Source organism: Oryctolagus cuniculus, chromosome 1, assembly GCF_051225735.1.
Source record: "Oryctolagus cuniculus isolate XC-2025 breed Fujian yellow rabbit chromosome 1, ASM5122573v1, whole genome shotgun sequence".
Classification (NCBI taxonomy): Eukaryota; Metazoa; Chordata; class Mammalia; order Lagomorpha; family Leporidae; genus Oryctolagus; species Oryctolagus cuniculus.
This window is the reverse complement of record NC_142867.1, coordinates 59,137,601-59,159,160: the sequence shown is the minus strand read 5'-3', so window position 1 is coordinate 59,159,160 and position 21,560 is coordinate 59,137,601. Positions and strand designations below refer to the sequence as shown.

Genomic DNA, 21,560 nt, shown 5'->3' with positions numbered 1-21,560 from the left:
ATCACTCTACCTTTCAAAATAAACAAATCTTACAACAACAACAAAAAAAGCAGGCATGTCAGGAAACATTGTGAAAGCCTTGTGAAAGGCCCTCATACAGATAGAAGAGCAGTAACAGCCCCAGTTGCCCACTCCCATCCCCCTGCAGGCTTGGGCTTGGATTTCCCATGGACACACCAAGAAATATTGATGATCTCTTTGGCCCATCTCCTGTCCCAACGTGTTCTTGAGTTTTGCTTCATAGTGTTCCTTTCCTGCAAAAAGTCCTCGTTATCTAAAAACCTTTAGCATTAGACTTTGCATTGTTGTGCAAGAATCCTAGCACACCTGAGTGTTTGCAGTTACACTACACAAGCCAGAATCCCCTGTTACAGAAAACATTGTAGATTTTGCAAGCACTTTTAATTAAGCAGGTGGTAACACATTTTTAATGTAGTTTTTTTCCCCAATTAAATAATTTCTAGAGAGATCAAGTAAAAAGAGTAGAAACGCAGTAGCAAGCTTGATAATGATTCCTGAAACTTATTATTACGTAGCCAGCAGGGGCTCAGAGCAACAGGGTTTGGCAGCAAGGGATTATAGACACAAGAGCTAAAATCCAGCTCTTAGTGTTTACAGCTGCAGCCCCTGTGTAGCCTCAGCAGCCCCTGCCTCATCTGGCTGAGACAGAGGTGGTGACACCAGAGCGAAGAAGAGCTGATCACACTGATGAGACAGCACTTTGCAAATAGAAGGTGCAACAGAAAGTGTTCTCTCAATGCTAATTTTAGGCCAGCTGCTTAGTTAACACAGGCAGAATCATCTGGGCAGCCTTCTGAGAATAGGATCTGAGCGCCAGAGTCCTATTATTGTAGCTGTTCCTTGCTTTATGTCAATCACAGAAAAATGCAGTTGATGCCATTTGCCGATTTCTGTGTTCTAATTCATTTTAGTAGCTGCTGGGTTTCTTAGAGTTAAGGCAGTTGTATGAGCTGTTTACCTGGCTCAGTACCTTAATAATAGTGTGGCCCCTGCAGGCCCAAGTTAATACCCCTTAATCCTTGCAATTTTCACCATGAGCCAGTGCTAAGATAGCTTCGTGTCTGCTTTAAGAATGAAAAACTGGAGTAGCCCTAAACTGTAGCCTCTAGTTGGATAGTGCTTTGGTAACTAAAGGGACTTATTTTATAAAGTCTTCAGTCCTAGATACAGACAGTGGCATGGACCCAAGTCATTTGGCATCTCACAAAAACCATAAGTGTGAAAGCCACGTTCAGGCCCTTTACGACAGATAAGGAAGACTATAGAGGGGCAATGACTTACCCAAAGTCACAAAATATAAACGGTGAGTTAGCTGAGCTTAGATCCATGAGCGATAGGAGACCTTTTTTCTGACATGTGCCATTTACACATTTATAACATCTTTCACATGCCATACAAAATTATCAACTTAAAAAATTAGTCTGCTGTAAGATATATTGAGTGTTGAGTCCTGCCTGCAGTTGCCTCGGCCAGGTCAGCTAAATGATTTTGTTGGCCTCCTTCAGCCCACAGGCTGGACATTCCCTACCCCTGCCAGATATGCAAGCTCTTTTGCAGCCCACCATGTAAAGCTGCATAAGTTGTGAGCTATACAACATGCATAGCCATAGACAGAAACCCTGTTCTTTCCCTTGTCCTGATAATGTCTTTTGATCACGTGGCCAGATGACCTACCTGGCTCTGATCTTTGTCTATGAAAAACAATTATAAATAGGACTTGACTCACTCCTCATCTATGGTGTCTTAGTATGTTTAGGCTGCTATAACAGAATACCATAGTCTCGTTGGATTATAAACAACAGAAATTCACTTCTCATGGCTCTGCATGCTGGGGTGCCCAAGACTGAGGTGCCACAAGATTCGCTGTCTGGTGGGGGCCTGCTTCCTGGTTCACAGATAGTCGTTTTCTCACTGTATGTTCACATGGTGGGGGGGTGGGGGGGAGTAAAGGAACTCCCTGAAGTCTCTTTTATAAGAGCACTAATCCCATTCGTGAGAACAAAGCCTTCATGACTTAATCACCTCCCAAAGGCCTTAACTTCCAATTCCATCACATTGGGAATAAAGATTTCAGCATATGAAATTTGGAGTCTATAATGAACTTCACTCTTAGCCTCCTCAAATCCATGTCCTTTTCACTTACAAAATACATTCATTACATTGGTAAAGCTCCCTGAATTTTAACTTGTTCCAATATTAACTCTAAAGTCTAAAATATGGTTTCATCTAAATATCATCTAAATCAGATTTAGGTGATACTCCAGGTGTGATTCATCCTGAGGCAAATTGCTTTTTCAGTTGTGAACTTACGAAATCAAACAACAACAGAAGACCGATATTTCCATTCCCAAAGAGAGAAATAGGAGAGAATAAAGCAGTATCAGGTTCAGAGTAAGTGCAAGCTACAAGAGGAACTCTGAAGTCTTAAAGCTCAGAACTAATGCTCTTTGGTCCAATGCTCCATCCTCCCAGCCCACTGGAGCTGAAATCTTGTCTTTGGGAGCCACTGGGGCATTGGTTACACCTTCTGGACCTGTAGCCCAGACCCCAAAACTTTGCCAAGCATGAGTTGCACCCCCAGGGTCCTGCTACCTGCTCCTGCACCTCTAAGAGGACCTGTCCCCATGGACTTTGGGTGGAGACCATGTGGCCCTTTAAAAGCACAGCTGTGCCCCCCACCACCTTTGAAGCCTAAGAGGCAGACATCCTGATCTCTTAATGTTCTTCAGCTTCATTCCTCCTTTGTCTTGAAGAATAGAGCATGTTCCCTGCTGAACAGCTTTATGGTCCCATCCTGTAAAATCCAAATCTGACAGCCTCCTTCTGTCCCTTCCCATTTCCTTCCTCTGCAGTTAGACTGGCAGTTTTCCTGCTGGGATGGCTGATTAAGTCTGTGTTTCATACCCATATTAATCTCCTTATCAAACAGTCCCTTAGCCGTACTCCACTGCTCTCTTCTGAATATGCTTTCTGATTTTTTGCAATATGGATAGACTGGAACTTTACCAAACCTTTAAGCACCAGTTCCTTTTTGCTTAACAATTTTGTCTTTAAGTAATTTCTCTCTTCTCTAATTTTAGTATAACCAGTCAGGAGGAACCAAGCCACACACCTTCAATACTTTCTTTAGAATTAGCGTTAGCTGAGTACCCAGGTTTTTTTTATTATTATTATTATCTATTTGAAAGGCGAAGTTATAGACACAGATCTTCCATCCTTTGATTCACTTCCCAAATGGCTACAACAGCTGGGGCAGGGCCAGGCTGAAGCCAGGAGCCTAGAACTCTGTCTGGATCTCCCACTTGGATGTCAGAGGCACAAACATTCGCTCCATCTTCTGCTGCTTCCAAGGTACATTAGTAGGGAGTTGGATCCGAAGTGGAGCAGCAGGGCTGGCACTGTAGGTTAAGCCTCTGCTTGTGGTGCTGGCATCCCATTTGGCCACTGGTTCAAGTTCCAGCTGATCCACTTCCGATCCAGCTCCCTGCTAATGGCCTGGGAAAGCAGTGGAAGATAGCCCAAGTGTTTGGACCCCTGCCCCCATGTAGGAGACCCAGAAGAAGCTCCTAGTTCCTGGCTTTGGATAAGCCCAGCTCGGGCCGTTTTGGCCATTTGGGGAATGAACTAGTGAGTGGAAGACCTCTCTCTGTCTGTCTGTACCTCTGCCTCTCAAATAAATAATAAATCTTTAAAAAAAGAAAAAAACGTGATGCAACCATCAGTTGAACCCCTGCTCATATGGAATGTTAGAATCACAGATGGCGCCACAGCACTGGCAAGCTCCCAGTTTTGTCAGTCCAAGCTTTACCTTCCACAAAACAATAAAGCACAAACCTGATTCAGTCAAGTTCTTTGCTACTTTATAGCAAAGCCCATCTTTCCTCTAGTTTCTAACAGTGTCTTCCTAATTTGCATGTGAGACCTCATCACAATGGCCTTTACCATTCACACTTCTACCAGCAATATGTTCACGACTACTTGGGAATTCTTTAAGAAGACGAGGCTTCCTCTACAACTCCTGTGTTTCTGAGTAAGTTTCTCACCGAAATTGCCCTCCCCAGTCCATTCTCCGCAGTGAAGGCGTTCTCCAGTATGTATCTTGATGTTTCTCTAGGCTCTACCCCACTCCAAATCCACTTCTACATTTTTAGGTCTGTGTTCTAGCAGCACCCCCACTTCTTGGTGTCACATCTTTTGCTTATGGGAAGCTTTCTCTGAATCCCAGGTTGGATTGTGTATCCTGGGCTTCGGGGCTCTGGTAGTACTCCATGAATGATGAATGACCTATTGAAGCTGCTTGACTAGTAGTTTCTTGAGGGCAAGGACTATTTTTATTTGTACCCTTAGTTTAGTTCTTAGCCAGTACCAGTGGCTCAGGAGGAACTCCTTCTCTTGTCCTCAGTAGTTCAGTTCAATAAGGACCTATTGAGCAACTGATATTTTCTTGATACAAACGCATTTCATAAAACTGTAGGAAATCTCACAATTTGGTAACCAAGGTGATTACTTACTGGCAGTAAGAATAAGTCTTCATGCAGAGCAGCCAAATCCTTAGACACTTCATGGAAAAAAATAAAAAATATATGAAATTATTGAGCACCAGTACCTTTCTAAGCGCTCACTTCAACCCCAAGAGGTGGATGCTATTTTTATCCCAATGTTACTATGACAAAAGCAGAGAGATTTATTGAAGGTTACACAGTTAATGTGGGATGCAGACCTTGACTGTATGATTCTAGAACCTGTGTTCACACTTGCTGTGCTTTGGTGCCTATAGTGTGGTTAAAGAGCAATGTCTGTGCAAAATTGCATTTCTCACACAACTTAAGTTTAATCATTGAAACACTGAAGCATTTGTCTGTAACCTGAAGTCTGATGTATATTTCTTATCCAGTATGCTTCAGCATCACCATTCAGAATATCTTCCCTGGCCTATTGAAGTGTGTATGAGGCCAAGTTCTCCTTCACCGGATAACCCCAAAATACTATGCTGATTGAACTCAACATTCTTCCTCCTCCTCCTCTTATAATAGACCTTATTTGTTTTTATAACAGTTTTAGGTTTTCAGCAATACTTTTTAAGTTTCAGAAGCTTAAAGAAATGCAGACAGAGAATGTTTATTACTAGAGGCTGATAGGAGTGGGAGTTATGGAGGAAGTTTGGATTGAAAAAATAGGTGAGGGGCTAGAGCTGTGGCATAGCAGGGAAAGCTGCCACCTGCAATGCCAGTATCCCATATAGGCACTGATTTGCTGCTCCACTTCCAGTCCAGCTTCCTACTGATGCATCTGGGAAAGCAGCAAAAGTTGGCCCACGTACTTGGGCCCCTGCACCCACACTGGGGACTGGGGAGAAGCTCTTGGTTCATGGCTTCTGTCTGGCCCAACTCTGTCATTGTGGCGACTTGTAGAGTGAACCAGTGGATGGAAGATCTGTGTGTGTGTGTCTCCCGCCCCCCTTGTAACTCTACCTTTCAAATAAATAAATAATGCAAAAAAAAAAAAAAAAGAAAAAGGAAAAATAGGGGAAGCTGAATGTGGTTTATTGGTTGTGACAAATACACTAATATGTCAATAGGGAAAGTCAAGTGTGGTTTGTAGATTGTGGCAAATATATCCTACTTTTATAGGATGTTAAGAATGGGGGAAGCTGAGTGTCATGTAAATGGGAACTCTTCGTACTACTTCACAATTTTTGTTTTGTAAATTTAACACTTTTGAAATAAAAATTTTATAAAGTTAAGACATGTTCACGTTATAAAGTATGAAAATATCTTAAGGCATTCGGATCTGGCTAAAAAGCCCATGAGATTTTCACAGACATGGAAAGCCAACATATTGTGGCAAAAAAAAAAAAAAAAATTACCTAAATGAAAGATCTCTGTGAGTGAGGTCCCAGCAGAAAGAACAGGCCATCAAAGAAGGCAGTACCTTTCTCTGAAGGGAGGAGAGAACTTCCACTTTGATTATGACCTTGTCTAAATAAAGTCGGAGTTTGTGAACTCCATAGCCTTGGCAGCTCATGAAAGGAGACTCCAGTGATTACTGACATCATAAATAAGAATGTCAACTGTTAACAACAGGAGTCATTGTGCACTTGCTCCCCATATAGGACCTCTGTCCTTAATGTGTTGTGCTATGAGAATTAACAGTAAAATTGATCTTCAAACAGTACTCTATACTTTGTGTGTCTATGTGGGTGCAGTCTGTTGAAATCTTTCCTTAGTATATACTAAGTTGATCTTCTGTATATAAAGATAATTGAAAGGAATCTTGATGAAGAACGGGATGGGAGAGGAGTGGGAGATGGGATGGTTGTGGGTGGGAGGGAGGTTATGGGGGGAAAGGCTACTATAATTCAAAAGTTGTACTTTCAAAATTTATTAAATAAAAGTTTTCTTAAAAAAGGAAAAATACCAAAATTGAAGTATTAAATGAAGGCTTTGTAGGTGCATGAAAGGGATGGTAATGAGAAAATTCTGACGTGGGCTCTTCAGGCTGATCCCTAAGGTTTCTTCTAAGACAGTCTCTTCACTGGTTCAGTTCCCTGGGACACTTCACATCTCATCATCAGAGCTATCTGGTCCTTCCCATTCCTTCTCTCTAATTACATCAGCGCTTCCCTGAAAGGCCCCATGTGATATCCTCCAGTTTTCCGTGGGCTGATTTCCTAACTAAATTTACCAGTGTTATCTTTATTAGGCCCTCATTTGTCTGCGAATCAGGAAAGCATTGATTTCTGAGCCTGTTTGTGTGCATGTATGATATGTGTGTGTATACATGTGATGAGATTTATTCAGTGGTATCTATAGACCATCTGCATCAAATGAATCTGAGGTTTATGTTGCTTGTACCCTTCTGGGGAGTGACAAGTGAATGGAGGATCTCCCTCCCTCCCCCTCTCCCCCTCTCCCTCCCTGCCTGCCTCTCCTCTTTCTCGACCCATCTCCTTCTCCTTTTCTTTCTCTCCTCCTTTCAGATAAATGAAGTAAGTATATAGTTTTAAAAATTTTTTAAAGACAAGTGTATTTTGAGGAGATAGGTGTTTGGCACAGTGTTTAAGACACTGTTTGGGATGCCTACGTCCAATATCAGAGTACCTGGGTTCAAGTGCTGCCTCTGCTTCCACATATACCTTCCTGCTAATGTGCATCCTAAGAAGCAGCAGGTGATAGCTCAAATAGTTGGACACCTGCCACCCCTGTGGGAAATACCAATTGAATTCTGAACTCCTAGCTTTGGCCTGGCCCAGCCCTGCCTGTAATAGGCATTTAGATAGTAAACCAATGGAAGGAATTTTTCCCTCTGTGTCACTCTTTCTCTCTGCCTTTCAAATAAAATAAAAATGAAAAAGAATTTAAATCCATGCATAGTTGTTCTCATGATATACATTTTTTTCCAGGAAATTTTTGAAGACCCATCATTGTTGGTTTTCTAAAACCAGTCCACTCCTTTAGTTAGGTTTTCACCTAGACTGACAGGTGTCCTTCAAGGATGTCTGCTGGTTCCTGTGGTGGCACAGGGTACTGTGGCCAATGAGCAAGTATGTTGTTGCTGTACATCACATGCCATGGCTAAGGCCTGATTGCAGGTGGGAAGGGCACACTCCACGCAGCTCTAGGTACATGCAGTGAGCACCCAACACAGGAACACCTTGGAGATCCGGGTCAGAAAGAGTGCATCCTTTGCCTCCTTTTATCCCTAAATTATCATCTACTTAGTTCCTTGATCCTTGGACAAAAGGACCAATTACACTATCCCTTTTCTTTAGAAAAGTTAGCTCATTTTGTATTGTCACTGTTTTTCAATTTTAATTATGATATATACCATATGTCAGAGAATATATAGCCTAAAGATTAACAATAAAGAAGGCCTTGTACCTGCCAGCTATCATAAGAAATAATTCTTTCCTTCTAAATAAAATTCTGTGATTCTAATGGATCTCCCTTTCCCTTTTCTGAGGTCACTGACCTGAGGTGAGCCGTGTGGCCTTAGTGACTTGAGCTGTTTTCTGAAAAAAGAGAAAAGCACAAAGTAGTGTGTGGAGGGCACACTGAGAACTTCATTAGCAGCAGTCCAGATGGTTACACTTAGTGGCTAAAGTGGCACCGAAGGTCACCAATGGTTTCTCTGGGAGGCATTCCTAGGCCCACTGCTAACTCACATGGTGCCTTCAAGTAAATAAGAGGAGGCCTTTCTTGCCATTTGCCAGAATTTTTTTGTAACTGCTCTCTGCAGAAATTCTGTTACTAGGAATGCAATTATCATCCCCCATCCATGTTCCTCCCACCCCCAAGCTGACAGATAGACATAGCAGGTAGCTACAGGGCTCCTCAGATAGGCTTCGTGATTTATTGACACGTACTAGGTGCCAGGATCTCTGTGAGGTGTTTGGCTTTCATTGTTGAAATGGATAAAGTCTCTGTTCTCACGATCCCCATGACTGGACTTGAGAGGAGGCTGACTTTTGAGCCTGGAGTTGTTCTTGACCTGGTTTGGGGTCCCTGGTTACTGAGAAACACAGGCTAAGGCTTCAATTTAGTTTGTTGTTGTCTATGTCAAGGTGAGTGAATGAATTCACAGCTCAGGTGGGATTCTTAAGTGCAGGGTGACCATTTATCCTAGTTTACACTGGACAATCCTGGGTTAGGTAGCTTATCCTCATGCAATTATTCATATGAACCCTCTCCCTCTCAACAGTGTCCCAACTTTGGATGGTAAATTAGTCATGTATACTTGTGTGTCACCTGCAGCCCTGCCACAGATGTGGGTCAGATTTAAGTTTACTCTTCATTTAGACTTTGGACCTATGCTACAGGTCCTCTCTTTGTGGCACACCAGTCAGAAGATAATCCCGTATCTCAGGACTCGTCTTCTTATGCAGAAGGTGAGAGCTCGAGTACTCGGAGTTGACATGGACTACATGGACTTGTCCTCCTCTGGGCAGAGAAGTCACATGGTGGGGACCAGCATTGGCAGATGGGGATTTATGCTTCTCCCTTGGAGGAGGGCACTGTGGCACAGACAGTGAATATTCAGTAATAAACAGCCATCACATCACACTCCTTAAACTCTAGTGTTTCCCAGCGTTTTGCTCCTCCAGCCCTTCCCGTGCTATCTGTGTGGTGCTGTCTGTGTCAGGACAGAGCCGAAGTGACTAACAGAACAGAGGGAAGGAGTTCTGCCTCCATGTGGATTACTGAAAGTATTAAGGGATTTTGCTTCTGTGCAGAGTGTATTTTGCTTTTCAGATTCTGTTGGAGGGGGATGGGGATTGATGTTTTCTGTGGCAGCCTGAGAAACTGGGAGAGTTTCATCTTTCCCTGGCTACCAGCACTACCACCTAATGTAGAAGTCTGCACAAATTTTGTGTGAGCCATCAGAGCCAAGTGGGGCCTGAGAAGCAACTATGCTCTCCTCCACCTCCTGTTGGGGCTCTAAGAACTATAGTTTCTAGCACCTTTTACTTTGACCTCCTATTCCACTCCTTATGCTCCTTCTCTGCCCTAATTGCCCAGTAGCTGAGATTAAAATAAAAAATGTTGTTTGGCCAGCACCGCAGCTCACTAGGCTAATTCTCTGCCTGCGGCGCCGGCACACCGGGTTCTAGTCCTGGTCGGGGCGCTGGATTCTGTCCCGGCTGCTCCTCTTCCAGGCCAGCTCTCTGCTGTGGCCAGGGAGTGCAGTGGAGGATGGCCCAAGTGCTTGGGCCCTGCACCCGCATGGGAGACCAGGATAAGCACCTGGCTCCTGGCTTTGGATCAGCGCAGTGTGCCAGCCACAGCAGCCATTGGAGGGTGAACCAACGGTAAAGGCAGACCTTTCTCTCTGTCTCTCTCACTGTCCACTCTGCCTGTCAAAAAAAAAAAAAATGTTGTTTATTTGAAAGGCACAGAGACAGAGGTCCTCTATCCTCTGGTTCATTCTCCAAATGCCCCCAAGGGCAAAGGCTGGGTCAGGTAAAAATCAGGAGCCTGGACCTCATTTCAGGCCTCCTACATGGGTTGCACAGATCCAGGTACTTAATCCATCACCATTACCTCCCAGAATGACATTATCAGGAAGCTGACATTGGAAATGGAGCTGAGACTTGAACCCTGGTATTCTCCCATAGGATGCCGGCATCTCAAGCAATATCTTAACCACTGCACCGAATGCTGGCCCCTGCACCCGAGATTTTTAATTTATATCTGCACCCAGTATCCTTTCTTCTGCCTGTGTTAAGTTTTCTGCACGGATTGGCTTTTTTTGATTAAAACAATTCCAGAAATTCCTCACGGTCACTAGTTCACTGATGGATTGATGTTACCATTCCTTGTTTTCCATCGCTTATATCCTGTTTCAGTGGGAGTTGAGGAGACAGAAATGACAAAGGTTTGAGCTCAGTTATTCCTGTTGAACTGGAATCCTGTGTTTTAAAACAGATCCATGATGCTATTTCACCACAAGGGCACACATTGACCAGGAGACACAGAGGAGACAGGATAGACTCATGACCACCTGGCAGTTTTCTCTCAAGAGCACTTTCATGAGGAAACAGTTTTATCACTATAAGAATGATCAGGTACCTTCATAGTCATGTTGAAAAGCTCACTGATGGCAGTTTGTCAGCTTGGCTCAGTAGGTAACTGACTTGCAGGTGCCTCAGCTGAAATACAACTTGTCATAAATCACAGAATGTTCATGCTGCTGTGGATAGTCCAAACTATGAGGACTGAATAACTAATTTTTAATTTCTCCTTACCAGATCATGAATCGGTGAAGGTATGGAATGTGTCTGTCATGTTCTCTACTGTATCTCCAGAGGCTTGTACAGTACCTGGCACATGTGGACATTCAAAAAACTTTGAAGCAGTGTATATATTAATGACAGGCAGTAGAGACAAACCCTAGGGAGAATCCCGAGGGCCCCTGAGTGTAGTGGAGCACAGTAAAGCCACATAGGAATTTCCTTTAAAGTCAGGTGTCTACAGCCACCATAACACCAGGAGTGAGCTCAGGTTCATGCTTCAGCCTCCTTGACTCTACTGTAGGGTGAGACAGATGCCTGGTGGGGTCTGGTTTCTGTTCTGAAAGTCAGAAGCACAGTCATTGGCTATTGCATTCCCACACACCATTCGAAAACCACAGACCCATACTCGATGTGCAGATGTGGCCATTGCTCGCCACATCCCCTCACCCTTGCTACTCCGCTGCATGCTGGCAGACCTCCAGTGTGGCCCCTGCACTGATTTCAACTGGGACCTTACTGATCACTGACACTCATTACTCCCACCTGAGTTGCAGGTTGGCCATGCAGGGTACATGACTGAAGGGAGTTGATGTACAAGTAGCGCGTGTCCTTTCCTCTTGGGTAGGGCAACTCTAAGGCGTATGGATCCTCCCCAGCAGGCTTAACCTCTAGTCTCCACTATGGTTACTTGCTTAAAAATGTACCATTTGCTGCTGCCTTTTTTGGGTCACATCTCCCACTTGCTGTGTTTCCTTCACATTCTCAAAGTTTTGTCTCAGGATCTGCTACTGGGGAACCCAAACTATGACACTATGCCCTGGATCCCAGTGACTTGACCAATGAGTGGTGGGTATTCCTGAGGCTACAGAATCCACAGAGGACTTGAACTCCATTTTGCTTAGACCCTTGAAAGTTCGTAGTAAAAATAGAGGAGGGGGTAGGGGTAAGTGTGCTCATTTATCTTTTTCAAAAAGTTTTGGCTTAAAAGATCCCCAAATTATATTATACAGCTCTCTGAGATGACAGTAATTTTTTAGGACAGTTTAAACTGCCCTTCTCAAAGAAAAAAAAATCAGTGGTTTGTGCTCCTTGTAGGACAGGGTTTCATCTGACTTCCAGTACATTGCCAGTTCCCCTGAATATACCATTCCTTGCTACAGCAGGTTGTCTGTTGTTTCTAAACATGGCCTGTGTATTCTGCTACCTCCTCTGTGCTTTTGTTCTCTGGTTTGTATCTGAACCCTCATTGTCACTGCCCCAGAAACAGGTGACCTAGCAGCATCCTCTAGCCTCGGCTTCCATGTGGGCTCCTGAGAGATGAGTGGATGAGAGGGTCGTTCTGCCTGCACTGTGCAGTGGGTGGGCACGGGAGGACTGATCACACTGACCTTTTTTTTTTTTTAAGGAATACAAATTTCATAAATACAACTTTAGGAATATAGTTATTCTTCCCACCATACCTGCCCTCCCACCCACACTCCCACCCTACTCCTTCTCCCTCTCCTCTTCCTAGTCACATTCTCCATTAAAATTCATTTTCAACTAACTTTGTACACAGACGACCAACTCACACTGACCTTTGATCTTTGCTTCTTTGCAGATATCTCAGTGAGCCTGCTGACCCTTGTGGTCACTGCCTGTGGTCTCGCCCTCTTCGGCGTGTCTCTCTTCGTGTCTTGGAAACTCTGCTGGGTTCCGTGGAGAGAACGAGGCCTGCTCTCTGGTAGCAAAGACAACAACCAAGAGCCTCTTAACTACACGGACACAGAAACCAATGAGCAGGAGAACAGTGAGGACTTCTTAGACCCTCCCACGCCCTGCCCTGACTCCTCCATGAAGATCAGCCACACCTCCCCTGATATCCCCCTCTCAACCCAGCCAGGGGTCCAAGAGAACTGTGCCCATGGCGTCCGCGTGCAGCGCCAAGTCACAGAGCCAACGTCTTCGGCTCGGTCAGTAATGCCCCCTTGCTTTCTGAATGCGAGGCTTGGACTACCCTATTCCCCCTTCTTGGCAGCAGTGATGTTGATCAGCTAAGGAGTCTGTAGCCTTTTAAATGTGCATTAGGTATCAAAGGCATGGATATGGGAAAATGCTAGACCTCTTAAGCTGAAGTTAGTCCCCTGAGTTCTGTTTAGTCTCTCCTTCATGACAAAAATATGGTTGATGTTATTAAAACTTACCGTAAGTCAAATACTCTAAAATAATTTTATATACAGCATTTCATTAATGCCTATAACTGTATGAGTTGGATACAATTTTTATTTTCCAGTAGGAGAAAAACTTAAGGAGCTATATGTTAATATGTACCCTGGTTGGGGTTTGAACCTGGGTTCAACCAGTACCAGAACCAGAGCTCAGCCTCTCTTCCCTGCTGCCCTCCCAGTGCTATTGAATTTCTTCAGTGTCCCTTTGATCTAACACAGTGGCCACAAGAGGCTGTGTGGCCTCCACAATGTGTCTGAAAGGCTTTGTGCATTCCAAGGCATTGTGAGGCTGCACGGCACCCAAGGTCAGGGTCAGTCTCTTCCCATTGTCTGGATGCTTTGTACTATTAAGAAGTAGACAAGTAATGTAAGTGCAGTGACAAAAAGCATGAGCTCTGGGGTCCAAAGAACTGGCTTTCTCACTTGTGTGACATCAGTCAGCTTTCCTTAACCTTCACCTTTTACCTCTTTCATAGAAGAAAAAGAATAGTATCGACGTATAGATGGTTTTAGGAATGAAATGATAACTTGTGCTGTGGACAGATTTGCACCTAGTGAGTGCCTCAGAATGCGAGCTTTGCTTTTCTTTAGTATTGCTGTCATCATCATCATCATCATCATCATCATTAACATTGAGACAGCCTCTTCCAAGACTTAGATGTTGCAACAAAGGTGAGGTTGAGGTGAAATCGCTAGTTCTGAATCACTGGATATAAAAACTGCTTTGTAATAAGTTTCAGAATAGAGACACAGGAAGCAGCTTTCTTTAAAATGAAAATATTTTCTTGCACAATAGCCAGAGGAATCACATGTGCTATTATCTGGAACGCACGAGCACAGTTTGGAGGTGTTTTTTTAAAAAAGATTTTTTTTCTTCTCTTGAAACAGAAATAAGATTTTACCCTTTTATGTTAATAAAGTTTATCCTAGAGGCTCATTCACATTAAGTGGGATGGAATATGACAGTTTATGGTTTAATTTTTTTCTGAAACCTATTTTAGCATCATTTCCAATTCTGAATCAAAGAGCTCGACTTAAAATATTCCTGTGAGGAAATGGGTGGTTGTTTGCCATTTGATTTAGAAGAAATCCTCAGATTTTATCACTAGGATTTCTCTTCAGATTTAGGACTTAAATATAACTAGGGCCCTGTTTGATGCTGTCGTGAGTTCGTGGGGTGGTGCCGACTCATCATAAAGTCCTTTCAGTACTTCAGTCATTAGAGCCTTTCTGTTGGAGCCACCATTGAAATTGTCTCCTGTTTGGTCCTAGTCTGCATGTAGTTTTTCTGGATTTCTCTAACACAGTGTGTTAATACTGTGTGTTTTTATCAGATTTGATACAAAGACTCTGCCACAATTCCAGTGAGCTGATACCAATAATATCACTACAATTATCATAATATTTATTCTAGAAAAATGTATAAGTACTCTGCATATTTTAAAGAGAAACATCATCCTAACATATGGGAATTGAGGAGAAAGGAAATAATAAAAGGAAAACAAAGGAATTATCTCTGCAAAATGCATTTTGCACTAAGATTTATTTTAGTTTTGGAGGCATGCAATTAAATTATTTTTCTGATGGCCAAAATCAGCTTTAGTTAATATCTGAACTACCAGAAGAAAACTAAACTCTTTCCATCTGCTTCTGACCTAATACTGACAATTTGCCCTGTGATGCATTCAGAACATTCATACCTAAATTACTAGCGACCTAGTTTTGTGGATTGTCTGGAAATATGTATCATTTTTCATGATCTTATCATATTAAAAGTAGTATATTTTAAAAACTGTATTACATTATAAGAAAACTCAAATTAAAAAATGAGTGAACTTTCCTTCATGCTCCAAAGCATTTCTAGCATTCTTTTTAAAGTAGTATTTTTGATTCCCTGTTGGAGGAAGAGAAGGTCTTCTTTGATTAGTTGGTGCTAAGTAACCTGTTGTTCCAGCTGTTGTTTCTTCTGTCTCCATTCAGATTATGTTCGTTACTTTCTCACTGCCATCTTACTACATCCATCCACCACCAGTCACACTCATGCCAGGGGTTTTGTTTTGTTTTGTTTTTTGTTTTGTTTTGTTTGACAGGCAGAGTGGACAGTGAGAGACAGAGACAGAGAGAAAGGTCTTCCTTTGCCGTTGGTTCACCCTCCAATGGCCACCGCGGCTGGCGCACCGTGCTGATCCGATGGCAGGAGCCCGGTACTTATCCTGGTCTCCCATGGAGTGCAGGGCCCAAGGACTTGGGCCATCCTCCACTGCACTCCCGGGCCACAGCAGAGAGCTGGCCTGGAAGAGGGACAGAATCCGGCACCCTGACCGGGACTAGAACCCGGTGTGCCAGTGCCGCAAGGTGGAGGATTAGCCTAGTGAGCTGCGGCGCCAGCCCCCAGGGTTCTTAAGACACCATCTCAGCCCAGTTTACAGAAGACTTAGACTCCCATTCAAGGGCATCCTTACCATCTCCCAACCTCACCTGGCCTCTTCAGCTTCCATCTGCATGGTTCACATCACTGCATTTTTTTTTAAAACATCCTGAAAATGAGCTTTGCTTTATCTCCTAAGAATGTTTCTGGTCAGGATGACTTTCTGTTGTTCTTCCAAGGTCGAGCATGTTGAGATTCTGTGCCTAGTGAGCTCAGTTACTATTGGGCCCATCCAAAATTCCTGCTAATTCTTTTCAATTATGATGAAATCCCACTTGTTTAATGACCTAGTGTGCTGAGAATATGAATATGTTATTTTTATGGAATTTTTCAAAAAAGAGATTTATAAAAATCTCTATTCCAAATATATGAAAATTCTTGGATCCCCAAAATAGAGTGAACCTTGAAAGGCCATCTAATCTATTTTCTGGTTTATGCTACAAGGTGAAGTTTCATCTTGTTTACTTAAGCCTTCTCAAAATTTCTATGTAACACTTTGGTTTCTTGAAAAATCTCAGTTCTCACACCACAGACTCTCTGTCAGGCCTATGGGGGCCCTGCATGATATTGCCAAAGTCTGATCTCAGCCCTGTCTCCTGGCCAGCGTTAGTTACCAAGTCATAGCAACCCAGAGGTTGGCATAGACGCAGTTAAGAAGCTTTACTAGAAGAAGGCTTGTGTTAAGGCCATGGCGGCCTTCCTGTTTATCCTGGGCCTCACATCCATTAAGCACCCATCATTTAGACTTTTGACCTAATCTCTTAAACAATCCATAGAGTCACAGAAATACACTGACAAAATTGCAGGGTGGAGATAAGCATCACCCTTTAAATTTAGGCCCAGTTACTGGCCACAATTCCAATAAGTAATGTACAAAGAATGCATGTTGTACTTTATGCATTTGATTTAGAAGAAATCATCAGATTTCTTTTTGTTTAAAAAGCAGTTATTTTATTTATTTTTAAGACAGAGTTAGGAAGAGGTCAACAGAGAGATCTTCCATTTACTGGTTTACTCCCTAAATGGCCGCAATGGCCGAGTTTGATCCAGGCGGAAGCCAGGACCCTGAAATTGATCTAAGTCTCCTAATTTGGTGGCAAGTGCCCAAACGCTTGTACCATCTTCCACTGCTTTCTCAGGCACATTAGCAGGGAGCTGGATTAGAAGTAGAGTAGCATGGACTCAAACCTGTGTCCATATGGATTCCAGTGTTGCAGGTGGTGCCTTAACCCACTGCACCACAACAGCTGGCCCCAACACATTTTTAGTTAGCCATATTTTTGTGTATTAAGAACGTTGGGGAGATGTAAATATCTAAAACATAACTTTTAAATAAATCACTGTTTTAGTTATTTCTTCAGCTTTTGATAAATTGCTTCAATAATGACAGTTGTTTCACTGTATCTCAACTTCCATAAGACCTTGAAACTAAATTTAAGTGTGTTTTTTTCTCTCAGATTTTAATTATCAAACTGTTTTGTCTATACATTCCTCTATTTTGACACACGTATTACACATGTGTTATGTGTAAAATTCTACATTAAGTCTTGGTATTAAAGACAGAAAAAGATATATCTTGCCCTTAAAGGCCCAGTAGATGAGCAACAAGTATACACATTGATGTGCTCATATTGTTCCTTAGTAGATGAATCCAGAAAGAATGTATAAGATATGTGAGGTGAAAGTGAAGACTGGATACAGGAGCCAGAGAGAGCAATAGAATGGAGAGAGACTTGGGAAGTGAGCAGCTGTAGGGAAACTGTTGGTGGACAAAGGCTCATCTTGGTTATAAAAGCTAAGGTATTTGAAAGTGACCCTAAAGTGTCAAACTTATTTTAACTTGGGAGAGTGTGGGTGGAAGCAGGTCGTGCTTCTGTGTATCCAAGTGCACTCGATCACACACCTCCACTGGGTTCCAAGGCTGGCTGCCTACATCTTCATTATCTCAGTCATCCTAGAAGCCTAGGTCAAGAAAGCCTCAGCTTTCTACTTCCTCCTGACCTTATAGTATGATTTCATCTTTCCCTGTCCTGGAAATTCCCTTCTTTGGTGTCTGCCTGTGCGCTAGGAAAATTCAATTCTTTCTTCTTCACCAAGTGTTTCTGGGAAGGAAAAGAAGTAGAGATATGACCAGTTAAGCATAGGCAAGACATCATTAACAGTTCAGAAACTACAAGTTCTCTCTTGCCTCTCCTTGGCGCCTGAAGTCCAGTCAACAATGGTGCCTCAGAACCAGGGAAAGGATACATGGGATGTCACCTCTGAGATGGGGCCATCAAAGTGAGGAGACATAGGAGAGAGCACCCCTGCCCACGGCTGCACAGAAAACCCAGTGATAGAAGAGACGCAGAGGATTCTGGGTGCTGACTCTTACAGAGTCCAAAATGTAGAGGACTCTGGAGAAAGCTACTGGGGAGGAAGAGCTGAAGATGCTGTCCTGCTGGGGAGTGGGAACCAGGATGAAAGTTCTGTTACTTTCTCTGCTGAAGTTTTCAGCATCAGCCCAGAAGCAAATGAGGATGAAGCCAAGGGAATTAGCAAGTCCAGCTCATGTACCCTCCCCTCCGTGAAAATTTCCTGAGCCAGAGTGTTCCTTCCTCCCTCTCTGCTTCCAGCTACCTCTGGTCAGTACTTAACCTCCTCTTCCCTGCCCTGTAGTTACCGGCCTGACAAGTCATTTCCTTCAGGGCAGTGGTTAGGCTTGGCCTTTCTGGCCTTCTACCCCATTTGACACCTTGTTCTGCACATCTATATATGTTTAGTTGTATTCAATGTCCTCCTTCTTTAGATTTGATGGACAAAGTTGGTTTTTACGGTGTTGATTTGGGGACTAAGACTAGAACAAAGAGTGGTTAAGTCACATTTGAGGAAAGGAGAGAGGACAACCCCTTAGCCTTTGGGCTCCTGCCCCCTCCTGACCCATGGCGGTAACTCAGCATGAAGCTGAGTTTGCTGTGGGAAATTTGCTTCTCAGATTTTGTAAACTGTCTTTGAACTCAAGCTTTCTTCAGTCTCCAACATTCTAACTCAGGTCTCAGGTAGCCAAATGCAGCCCACGTTTTCTTCCTTGCCTGTTTTATGTCAGGAAACAGTCTGGCCTGCCCTGATGGAGGATGGAAGAGGGAGGACACTGGGAGTTCCAACCTCAGCAGGCAGCCTCTCTGAGACAGCATTAGGGTGTGACTATTTACAGAGGAACCTATTTCTCAACTTTCCTCCCCACTACCCCTACTACCTCGGGGTCCACTTTTTCCTCTCTTTTTTTTAATAAGATATATTTATTTATTTGAAGACTAGAGTCACACACACACACACATAGAGAGAGAGAGAGAGAGAGATTCTCTTCCACCCACTGGCTCACACCCCAGATGACTGCAACAATAACTGCTGTGGCTGGGCTCGGCCAAAGCCAGGAGCCAGGGACTCCATTCAGGTCTCCCACATGGAAAGCAGGAACCCAAGCATCATGAACTGCTTCTCAGGTGCATTTGCAGGTAGCTGGATTGGAAGCAGACTCACACCAATACCAGGTTATGGGATGTGGGTGTTCCAAGCAGTAGCTTAAACCACTGCATCACAATGCCCACTCTTATTTTTCTTCTTTCTATTCATTATGTACCGTAAGCCCAGAGGACACCAAAATACAGGACTCCCAGACTTACTCAGAGGGCAGTCTGCTTCATAATACAGATCCCTCCCTGCCATGCTCGCTCAATGTAATGGTCACTATCACTCTAGACCCTTGTGCCCTGTAGAGCCGCTTATTCACTGTACTAAGACACCGCTTCCATTGACCATGCACAGCCACCTCATCCAGGATGGGGAGAATTCAGGCCATAACACTGTTCTGTGTCTCCCTTCCTACTGCATGCCTGCTTTTCCTTCTTGTCTCCATTTGAGTAACCTATGAGAACTGTGGAATATTGGAATATTGATTTTCCAATTCTTCCACCCCACCTTCTCCTTCATGTCTCCGAGGCAGCCTCCCACCCCTGCTTGCTTATTTCCAACTCCCAGAGCTGCAGAGGTTACACAGAAAGGTTATGAGTTACCGTGGTTCTCTGGCTGCTCTTGCTCTCCGTTCTACCCATGCCCCAGTTCCAGTGAACTCTAACTCTCTCCTGAAGGAAGCCCCAGGAAGTGAGAAATTGTCATGCCCTGTTGCAGTCTTTGTTATCTGTAGTGCACCACTACCTCACAGTTAGATTGAACTATTTCCCCGATAGTAAGCGTGATTCTGAATGGGAGTGAGGATGATAGGGAATGGAAATAATCATGTAAAACATTGATAGATAATCATTTTCAATGATTGAGTTTTTAAGAAGACTCTTCATTTGTCTTACGATTTGGGGTGGAGGGCTTCCTGTGTAATTGGTTCCTAGGGAATGGGATCTTGCTTTGGTCTTTGAAGTACAAATCTCTCCATAATGCCCTCCTCAAGCACCCCCCAGCAATCTATCGAGGTTAGCAGCAGCTGAGCATGTAGAACTAATTTCTCTTCAGATCTCATGTCTAAGAAAATGTGCATGTAAAACAGAATGTGTTCCATTGCTAAGTAGCCAAATCCACGCATCTGCGATTAATATTTAAATTTACATGGTAGGGTTAGTTTTGCAGACAGGGGTGAAGACACAATGTTGCTGTGATGAATTTAAAGCCAGTATTCAAAAAAGCCAATGGTAAATTGTTATGCAGACAGTTTGCTCAGCAATCCCTGGGGAGAAAAGTGACAAGTAGAGGGGCAGGGCCTGGACTTGGGTGTAGATACAGAATCATTGCCCTACCATAGACTCAAGACCCAAGAAGGAGCATCCAGGAGGACTTACGGGGAGCACTTTTATTGTGTAAACTGAAGCACTAATTTTTTTTTTAAGTTTTATTTAGCAAATATAAATTTCCAAAGTACAGCTTATAGATTACAATGCCCTCCCCCATAACTTCCGTTCTGCCCGCAACCCTCCCAACTCCCGCTCCCTCTCCCATTCCATTCACATCAAGACTCATTTTCAATTATCTTTACATACAGAAGATCAGTTTAGTATATATTAAGTAAAGATCTCAACAGTTTGCACCCACACAGAACACAAAGTGTAAAATACTGTTTGAGTACTAGTTATAACATTAATTCACATTGAACAACACATTAAGGACAGAGATCCTACATGAGGAATAAGTGCACAGTGACTCCTGTTGTTGACCTAACAAATTGGCACTCTTGTTGATGGTATCAGCAATCTCCCTAGGCTCTTGTCATGAGTTGCCAAGGCTATGGAAGCCTTCTGAGTTTGCTGACTTTGATCTTATTTAGACAAGGCCATGGTCAAAGTGAAAGTTCTCTCCTCCCTTCAGAGAAAGTTACCTCCTTCTTTGATGGCCCATTCTTTCTACTGGGGTCTCACTCACAGAGATCTTTCATTTAGGTTTTTTTTTGTTTTGTTTTTTTTTTTTTTTTTTTGTTTTGCCAGAGTGTCTTGGCTTTCCATGCCTAAAATACTCTCATGGGCTTTTCAGCCAGATCCGAATGCCTCAAGGGCTGATTCTGAGGCCAGAGTGCTGCTTAGGGCATCTGCCATTCTATGAGTCTGTTGTGTATCCTGCCTGAAGCACTAATTGAACAGCACCCATAGTGACCCAGGCTAATCCTCGCTAGTTAGTCTCACTAACAAGTCCCTCTAAGAATGTTGGGAACTGACTAGGACCAAATTTTGAAGCTTTTTTGGATCTGTCTTGCAAAAAAAAAATCAATAGCAAAGGGAGACAGAGCTTGTAGCAGCCCCGTCTGGCCTCTGCATGGACAGGATACTTGTGCTCTCTACCAGTCCTTTCTATCCACAAAGTCCAGTACAGCGAGATGAAAGTTCCATTCTAGCCCCACAGCAGTCCTACATCTGGACATGGGACTTCCTAGATGTGCTAGTGCAGAGCCCAGTTTTAGGCACTTAGTGTCTCCTGCCTTTCCCCCCCACCCCATAAATTGTAAGATAAAGAACATTAAGGTTGTGGGAATCTTTGAGACTGGGATTTATTTGTTTGCTGTAGAGCGCTGTGTCTGGCAGGTACAGTGACAGCTCTGTGATAGCACTCTTGTACCGTGTGGGTGATTAGTGACCAAGAGGCTATTTTAAGCTGAAGAGGGAAGTTTAGCCTAACAACATCTGTGGTGACAAGGGAG

General features: G+C 43.4%; 1 protein-coding gene across 9 annotated transcripts in view; it reads left to right on the top strand.

The window, feature by feature from the left end:
- SYT9 (synaptotagmin 9) overlaps window positions 1-21,560 on the top strand; it is a 219,527-nt gene that overhangs the window by 52,981 nt on the left and 144,986 nt on the right. For all 9 annotated transcript variants that reach the window (XR_007910949.3, XR_016218765.1, XM_008265569.5 and 6 more), the window contains exon 2: window positions 12,354-12,705. Coding sequence is in view for 7 of the 9 variants with exons in the window: in XM_008265569.5 (XP_008263791.4) it covers window positions 12,354-12,705 (352 nt within the window). In the remaining 2 variants the exon portion in view is untranslated. The remainder of the gene's footprint in view (window positions 1-12,353; window positions 12,706-21,560) is intronic.